This window comes from Cynara cardunculus (genome assembly GCF_001531365.2).
Source record: "Cynara cardunculus var. scolymus isolate 2C chromosome LG 10, CcrdV1, whole genome shotgun sequence".
NCBI classification, from domain to species: domain Eukaryota; kingdom Viridiplantae; phylum Streptophyta; class Magnoliopsida; order Asterales; family Asteraceae; genus Cynara; species Cynara cardunculus.
This window is the reverse complement of record NC_037537.1, coordinates 26409972-26419409: the sequence shown is the minus strand read 5'-3', so window position 1 is coordinate 26419409 and position 9438 is coordinate 26409972. Positions and strand designations below refer to the sequence as shown.

Here is a 9438-nt window from a genome sequence, read left to right as displayed (position 1 = left end):
AAATAAGATAAAATAATAACCCCATGAACGCAAATTCAAAGTACACCATTGCAACAAAAAAGCATAACCACATAAACCTCCAAATTTATCACCTTTCCCCATATCCTCTTCGAGCTACCCATCCCCCTCTCTCTCTCTCTCTCTCTATATATATATATATATATATACATATAATTTATATATATGTGTGTGTGTATGTATATGTATGTGTGTGTGATATCCTTGCATTTAATGTTTCAATAAGCTCTAAGTTGAGATATTCAAACTCAACACTATAAATGATCTCTCCCACCTCCATACCAACAACACAACATCTCTCCCACCTCCAAGTCTCCTCTCTCTCCCTCACACAGAGAGGTATAACTACAGAATATACATACATAAAACAAAGATGATGAGAGGGAAGGTTTTGAAATCATGGATTAAAAAGTGTAAAAAGATGAACGGTGGAGTTCTACCTTCGTCTGCAAGTTGTGATAAGTGCTGCCAATGGGCATTCAGTTGGCCATCATCATGCATACATGAAGAAGAGGAAGCTTCGATTCCAAGAGATGTCCCAAAGGGTCATTTGGTGGTCTATGTGGGCAAAAACGAGAGGAGGTTTGTGATCAAGGTGAAATTACTGAAACACCCTCTCTTCAGTGCATTACTGGATCAAGCTCGAGAAGAATACGACTTCACTACTGATTCCAGACTCAATATTCCCTGTGATGAGGACGTTTTCCTCAGTGTAGTTAGGTGTGCCACGTCCCCACATGATCGAAGAATCCCTCTGTGCCTCTGATTTTTGGTTCAGTCAAATGAATTGTTCCTGCAAAGTTCTATATATTCATGTAAAGAGATAACTTAATATTGTACGTGACTAGCTATAACAGTGAACTCTAATGCAAGAAATGAAACCTGTTTTTTGTATGGATGATGATCAAGTCTATATGTCAACAGTTGCTAAAAATTCGTTTAACGCTCATTAAAGATATTAGTCTATGAACATCATGTATAACCCAAGGAAAGAACTAGAAACAAAATTCACAAAAAGTAATAACTAATTTGTGTTTTCCCAGGTCCTTTTATTAATCCTAATGTATAAAAGTTGACGTGTCTCGAGAGAGATCCTAAATTGAAAATGTATCCGGCCTTTGTGTGATAAAGCATGATCCAGCATTCAGGGGTTGTTTAGTTAGTTTTCCATTAAGTCCTGTATGGATAAAGTTTTGTGTGTATTAATTTGTTTGTATAAATTGGGAAGATTTTTGTTTGGGAGGACTTCGTACAGATGGAAGGAGCGTATTTTTTTAATTGGGTGGGGAATTTTTAGATAAAACTTGGGTTTCTGCATAAAGCTCTCCCCCTAGAAACCTACTTAATAAACCACTTTCTATATCATTAAGCCACAACCAAACAGTCATGTATAGCTGACCGAATAAGTTGTGAGTCTCATTAAGCTCATTAAGCTGCTAACAAAAAGCCCCAACACTTTTCGCCAGATTCTAAAAATGGCAAGCATAATCTCAGTCCAAATAAATGGTGCAGTGACACATTTACGGCATCAAAAGCACCCAAGGGGGACAGATAAAATAACTAAAAGCAAGCATCAGCTGCAGAATTAAGCATTCATTAGCAAGATATATTTGAATTTGACTTATAAGCCTGAGGATCCGAGAATGATGTATGTTACACAAGGTAAACACAAGAAATAGCCAAAACAAAGACCACCCCCCCCCCCCCCCCCACCCAAGACGGATTCATTAATTTCATCTAAAAAGCCAAGTATTAAAATATCGAAGAACCGAGCATTAATTTCAAATTTACATTTTGCTTGTACAAAGAGGAACGTGGTTATCATCTTTATGCAGCATCTTCCTTTTCATGTTTGGGTTTTCAGGATATTTATGGGCCTGCAAGTTCGAAATGTTAGTGAAGTGTTGGGTCTGCAAAATCTGCAGCAATTAGATCAAAAACGCTTTCTAATGAAAACCTAAAAGTAGATCATGTCATTCTTATCCATGAATCAAGAGCAGTGCTATGACAATAAAATATACATAAAGGGGAACAGATGCATAGCAGGCAAATTTTCAGGTTTAGCCTTTTCCTTCTCATGCCAAAATGTATATTGGAGGATGGAAAAGACACTCGGGGTCTGTTTGTTTACAGCTTAATGAGTTTAATGGGACTCACAGCTTATTTGGTCAGCTATACATGACTGTTTGGTAGTGACTTAATGATATTGAAAGTGGTTTAGTCAGTAAACTTTTGGGAGGGGGGGGGGGGCCTTTATGCAGAAACCAAGTTTTTTCCAAACCTTCCCCTCCAAATTAAAAAACTTGTTTCTTCCATCTATGAAAAAACCCTCCCAAACAAAAAGCTTCTCAATTTATACAAACAGATTAATACATACAGACAACTTTATACATACAGGACTTGATAAAAAAAACCAACCAAACAGGCCCAAGTGGATCTAAAAATCACAAAAAAGCTTTGAGCCAGTCAACAGCGTAGTAAAAAATAACAACACCAACAACAATGATGATGATGATGGTGACAAAATACAAACTGCTCGAATAACATTGTCCGCATGTGGTGTAAGAAATAGAAAAAGAGAAATCGTGTGCGTACAAATGGACTTAGATGCAAAATGAAGGTTTCTAAATGTCTATACAACTCTAGCAGCGGTCTCCGTATGAAAACCGAAGTAAGAGTGGTAAAAATGTAACAATAAATATAAGGGAAAAGTTTGCCCTTATGGAACGACACAATCTGTTATCACTAAAATTGTCATACTCTAAATCAACAACCAAAAACTTCAGAAGCTGTGTTAAAACAACTACAAAAGATGCACGTTAAAAAAAACTACTAAAAATGGATAATTCGATTTCTCACCTAGGAAGGTTGCATTGTCATGAGGAACCTATGGTTCTTCCCTTCACTATTCATCACCCACAAAATACAATTACTTTGTTACTCATTAGATATGAATGTAGAACTTCATCATGATTTAACATATACAAACACTACGCATTTCATTAAGATCCTCCTTTGTCTTTTGTTCTTTATCTTCTTTTTTCCCTAAGACGCAGGTGCCATTGAAATACTGGAATAATAAAACTCAGTATATGGCGATCACTCACCACATCATCAATACTCAATAGTGCACCTACTAAAACTTGGTAATTCTTCCACGATTCTAATCAACAGGGAAGAAATATGGTTCAAGTAGGAGGAAGACTGAAACATGACGAATGAGATAATGACCTTTATCACATATTCATTTAAGTTATAATGGTGAGGTCAAAACTCAGACACAAAGTACTAAACTTTATGCACTTTAGGAATAAAAAATCTTTAACACATGAACCTTTTAAGAATAGCACAAAAATACATGCACCTTTTGCATGCTTACATGCAATACCAACAGAAAGACTTATCAAGAATAAACTAAAATTTGGATACCTGTCACATAACAGCTTGCAGTGATGCTCCATTTAAGCATGGTTTTATTGCCAACGACATTGACGCCTGCATTGTGACTTTAAACAAATAGCTAAGGCTGATATCCCTCTTAAAACCTTATAACTAATACCCCTGTTTCCCTGCTGCTGTGCATACTCCAGCATGTCTTGGAAAATGCATCACCGACAACGTTGATTGTGAACTGATGTATAATGTCCTTAATTTGCATAGCATTTGTTTTTTTCATGCTCCTTTTTGGTTATCCGATCTTCATAAATGTTTTAAATTACTCAAACCCTTAAAAGCAGAACAAGCTCCTCTCTCATCTCACCTCCTTACCCCCTCTCGATGTCTTCATGAACACTTCCTTTTGCTTCCACAAAAGTCAAGTGTCAACTAAATTGAAGACATGCTGTCACAAAAACAAAGGAGAGCCTCTATTGTATGATTAAGCAATGATTATCAACATATTAAACCCCTGGATGAGAAGTAAAAAAATTGCTTATACTGAAAAACAATATAATTCCACAAATTCTGATTACCTTATGAAGTTCAAAAAGTTACCCTCGTAAAACAATCACATTTAAAAAGAAATTACAAGATATACAAATGAACATGCACATTTGGGCCCATCAACCTCCAATGGAAGTTAATTTCAGCCTATGAACTACTAAAATTAAAGCATATCTACCTACTCTGGCCACATTGTTACTTTCTTCAGCCAGGTTGTCAAAATATCATGTAGATACATAAATGAGCTTCCACACCTGGGCCAGTGAGCCCTCAATGGAAGTTAATTTCATCCTATGAACTTCTAAGTTTGAAGCACATTGACCTATTCTGACCACCTTTATTATTTTCTCTGGCCAAAATGTCGATACAACCCCCCCCCCAAAAAAAAGACACATTGAAACCAATGCAGAAAAAGAAAATAAAGTCAACATCAAAAGAAAATAAAGTCAACATCAAAACCAGTCACAGTTTAGGCAAATCAAAACCCTTATTAGTTTCTTGGATTTCCATATATCCCTCTTCATACCCAGTAAACCCTTTTTCCATGGCTAGATTTGTAAAATCCACTTGTATCTTAGTGAAGTGAGAAATGTACCTTGCTTTGTTATTTCAGGCTTTCAGCTATGGAAGAACTCGCCTAAATTCATCCCATTTTCAAACTTCCAGATACTGGTCAAACCTAAACTATAGCCACAATTCATCCCTGAAGATGTTGAATTGTTCCTGCTCCACTTTGAAAGAAGATGGAGGATCATTGTCTTCTTGTGATAGCAGGAGGGATACAAGGATGAAGAAAAAGTTGAAAGGCTAAATTGAAATGAGAAATTGTGATTAGGACAATTAAAGCAACTTAATCTAGATCAGACAGTCGTTAGCCTTGAATAAATCACGATCTCTCTTTCCAAGGCCCATTGTCTCCCTTCTTTTTCCATCTCTCTATGAAGAATGAATTGCAGCAAAGACAGAGCGGTGGTAAAAGTTATGGGCCTGTTATCTGTTTCCTCCACTGTCTCTTCTCGTTTATGCTCGATAAAAGGAGCAAGGAAAGCTCCAATAGAAAAGTATTGGAATTCAGAGATGAACCTATTCCCATGGAATAATCAGGAACTCTTGTCTACTTTATGTCCTCATCCAGATGGGATAGCTTTTGAAATTTAGGAAGTTGCTGCAGTTAATGGCTGATCCAGCAAAAATTCAATTCGGTAATAAAATCTAATAACTACAACCTTAATGATAAATCTAATTTAACCAAATCCAGCACTCATTTGACTTCTATTTTGGTTCACTTGATCTCGCTTCTCAGAACCCTGTAATGTGAGCCTTCTCTCCGAATTGACTGCAAAGATGACTGAAATCAGAGATGAACACTATCATTATATGGGATTTTTAATTTTTTTGCCTTTCAGTTTAGAAACTTACAACAAGCATGCTCAAACTCCCTTGTTGCTACTTGCTAGGGTAAAATAGGCTTCTTCAAATTTTGGCTATTAAAATATCAAAAGTCACTTGAACAGGTGGATATATCAGGTTTAGTTGTTCATATACTCGTGTACAAGTTACTAAGTTAATAAACTAATTGAACTTGGCATTAACTGCTGAAAAAAAACAAGGATTTTCCATTTTAAGTGCATTTCTCGCCATTGCTGCAGATTGGAACTTACTATTTCCGATAGAAACATACCATATTGAGCAAGAGGGTTAACAAGTGTGTTGTAGCCATCATCATGAACCCATAAATGTACTGCGTTTAAAGCAATGGTGGCTCAACCTTGTCATTATTAAATTTGGTCCTCTAGCTACAGTGTGCTAACTGCTAAGCCCACCGTGTAATGTAAATGGCTTTGGTTCTATTCTTCATAGTGGTTGGGATATTGCACTCACCCACATCCACATGATTTCCATATAAAAGGTACATTCGCACTTTTTTTCTGGTTATGAAGCAGGAATGGTTTATCAGGTGAGGAACATAGTGGGTCTGTGGGTTAGTAATTTCCAAAAAAAAAATTAAATTACACCACACACGTAACTAACACTTATTTGGATAGTGAATCTTTATATTTTTCTTAAAACATGCATATAAGATCACTAAAAATTTGGTGTTGTCTTTCCTTTTTGTCAGTTGTGGCATACAATTAAAGATGATTTAAATAAAAACCTTGACAAAATAACTTAATAAAAGCCTCCACGCTATCATCCCACTCCAAGCCACGTATGCCGCACATGCTGCACCCAAGCAATATGGCAACCTAACACAAGCACCACATTCCCTAGCTAGTACTTCACTGTAATTTCACTAATGAACAGAAGTAGAGAAATCAGAAAAGCTTCACAGTTGGCTGCTCTGCTTAAGCTATGTGTTTTGATACCTTCTCTAAAAAGGTTCTTCATTCTTCCCCATTTTCACCCTCACCATGGACTTGGCTCTTCCCTTCTTCCATGTATATTTGCATCAAGTCATTTATGTTCGGTTCTTGACCTGTTAAATTATATGACATTTGATATACCATTTACTAATCATCCAAACCAGTTAAATAGTGTAACATTTTCTAATCATCAAAGCCAGTTAATTAGTGTAACATTTAACATACATGTTACTAATAATCGAACAGAATTACATTTGATGATAGTTTCTATGTACTAAGGTGTACCACTAATTGCTTTATTCAAATATGTTTTGACATTGCCCGGGTGGCCAGGTTCATATAAAATTTTCTTCTTTAACCAATCATGGGGTTGACCACCAATCCACTAGAGTTTTTGGAATCTTTCTTCTAGTAGATTAAAAATATTCAGAAACACTGAAGTTGTTGTTTTGTTCATAATAGTTGTTTCATCTTACGGAATTTTTACCAAGTATATCTGCAGTAAATAGTATTAGTAACGAAAAAGACGGCATTACAGCAAACCTAATGATGGAAGATATCAACGGTTTCTCCAAAATGTATTCCACGAATGCTTCTGCATGCAAGACATGCAATTTTAAAAGGCGTAATAGAACAGATATAACAACCTAAAAATGGAATCGATGGTGCTTATGTACAAGATACCGTGACTCCTACTGACAACATGGCATGAATTACCACTACATGAGAGAAAAATATACACATGTTATATCTGCCTCGTGATAAAAGTACATATGATACAAAACATCAAGATGGTGTCATAAAACAATGGCAGTGCTAAATCACATTTGCTGAAATACAATCAACACACAAAGCACCAAAGATTACCGCTTCACTTGGCACTCAAATTTTGTGGCATGGAAGCGAATGTCATGAGAATTTGCAGCAAGGATCATCTAACATCTTCAAGCAACCCCTCAAGTTCTCTATGACCAAATGGTATTCCACTAGAATTAGCATCCTTGGATTTAACAGAGAAGTAGTATATAAGCCAAGCCACCATAAAGTAAACCTCCATAAAAGACTGGAAAGCAGAAGCAAACAACCTGCCGAAGAATCGTGACAGCAACCATCTTGCAAATGACCCGCAAACAATACCCTCTAAACACTTAAGATTGATGGCAGGATGCAACATTATCGACAACAAATGGCAACCTTCTTTTACAACTTCCCTCACACTCTTCCTGGTGTCTACCATCGCAATCCATGCATCCACGGCAAAAACAAATGACACCAACGTATCCAACAAGAACCACGACAACAGAAAACCATAAATCTCTCTCTCCAACCCCTTCACCCAAGGAGACGCAATTGAAAATGGCATCAACTTCAACCTAACGAATATCTTGAAAAACAAATACTGATCCTCAATCTCTCCAAAAAACCAAACACCCAGTAGCTGAGTCAATGCATCCCTAACAGCCCATCTCATAAGGATAAACCCAGACAACCTTTTCAAACCTATATTTGAACCGTCCCACATAGTACGGAAAAAAGACTTATAACTCTTCAGCAAATCATTCACCACCACTACAAAAATAATCCCGAGAACCCAAGCATAAGTAACAACAAACCCAAGAATTGCAAACCCATACGAAGCAGATAAAACGCCAAGAAGAAATAATAAGGCAGTCATTTCATGGTGTTCCAGCTCAAACCTCTTAAGAAAAAGCTGCAAATCATCATTACTCTCACTCTCATTCTCTTTAATCACAGCATAATCGTTACTATCACCGGTTTCCATCTTCTCTTCTTTCTCGATTGCCTCGACTGCTTTGAAAGAAACCTTAACCATAGAACGCACGGTCTCTGAAACCCTAATTCCGTTATCAGATATGAAATTAGAGAACCCTAGTCGGGGATCAAAGGAGTCAACTATGAGTGAGGTAGCATTCAGTTGTGGTCTGGGAAGGGTTCCAAAAAATCGGTGATCGAGCTCTTCATCTCCAGAGAAGAAATCATCGTCTAGGGTTCCGACACGGGTGAGCTGAAGGAAAGGCCGCCGGCGATAGCGATTGGTGATGCCGGGTGGAGAGGGGGGATTGGAGGATATGTGGAGGCGACAGAGGAGTGATTTTATGGAAGGGTCGTGGTCGATGAAGGAAGTAAGGGAGTGAGTGGCGGTTTCGACATTGGAGCGAAGAGATAGGATGAGGAATGAGAGAAGGATGAAGATGAGGAGGTGATGGTGGACGGAGAAGACGGTGATGGTTTGTTTGAGGATCTGACCGGTGGTACGGAGGTGAATCAGGGGGAGGGGTGGAGGAGGAGGAGGCGGCGGAGAACGGCCGTCCATGGCGGTGGATTTTGCAACGGTGGATCTTTGATTTGTGTTTCCCTTTTTCTTTTCTTTTTTTTCTTTCTTCACGATATAATCCCGGTACTATCGGTTAGACGTGTACAGGGTTGCACATTAACAAATAACAAAAAAAAAAAATTTAATTAAAATAGTCATTTTTATCTGTTGTTTTCGTTTTTAACTGTTCTTTATCCTAAGTTCGTAATTTTAACCTTTTTTATGTGGATCTGGGTGACAAATGTAAAAGAAATGCAAAGCTGGGAGAGAAATGTTTTTACGTGGATCGTGGTGGAGGAGCCACATAAGGAAAACGAAACAGGAGAAGTGGAATTAGAATTTAGAATTTAGGTTTATAACAAGGTCAGGTTCGGACGAGTCGAAGACCGAAATGGGTAACCCATCCCGATCCTACTTTACTCACATAATTTTCAGGTTTCGGTATCGAACTAGATAGGGTAGCGGACTCGGTGTTTTTATAAAATTCAGGTCAGATTCGGTCCGGTTTTCAAGTTGGACGGGTTTTGCTCACCCCTACTTTAGATATACCGAAAAGTTGTTTTATACGTTGAATCATTAATATAAAAAGGAAAATGTTTCTTTTTTTTTTATAACAATTAAAAGGGACATTTTTTCAAATGAATTAATATCAAACATATATAACCCGGCAAGTGCTTACTATTTAAGAGTCATCACAGACATTTACTGGGTAAGACCCTTGATCATTATTTTTCCGTTTACCGAATAAGATTTTCAGTTCTTATTATGTTCACCTGGTAA

General features: G+C 37.3%; 2 protein-coding genes across 6 annotated transcripts; one reads left to right on the top strand and one right to left on the bottom strand.

Annotated features, from left to right (window-relative positions):
- Window positions 1-219: 219 nt before the first annotated feature.
- On the top strand, window positions 220-1235 carry LOC112518936 (indole-3-acetic acid-induced protein ARG7). The gene has a single exon (XM_025126733.1). The coding sequence runs from the start codon at window positions 392-394 to the stop codon at window positions 782-784; it is 393 nt and encodes a 130-aa protein (XP_024982501.1). The 5' UTR covers window positions 220-391; the 3' UTR covers window positions 785-1235.
- Window positions 1236-4424: 3189 nt separating this feature from the next.
- On the bottom strand, window positions 4425-8682 carry LOC112519739. Of its 5 annotated transcripts, XR_003069942.1 has the most exons (4): window positions 7191-8682; window positions 6867-6918; window positions 6327-6436; window positions 4425-5465 (listed from the first exon to the last, which is right to left on the bottom strand). XR_003069942.1 is itself a non-coding variant. In XM_025127985.1 (2 exons), the coding sequence occupies exons 1-2, from the start codon at window positions 8656-8658 to the stop codon at window positions 7255-7257; spliced, it is 1284 nt and encodes a 427-aa protein (XP_024983753.1). In that variant the 5' UTR covers window positions 8659-8682; the 3' UTR covers window positions 7000-7254. The 5 variants fall into 5 exon arrangements, 2 of the variants coding, with proteins under 2 accessions (XP_024983753.1, XP_024983752.1); XR_003069940.1 differs by having other exon boundaries at window positions 4425-6436; XR_003069941.1 differs by lacking the exon at window positions 6867-6918 and having other exon boundaries at window positions 4425-6436.
- Between the last annotated feature and the right edge of the window lie 756 nt (window positions 8683-9438).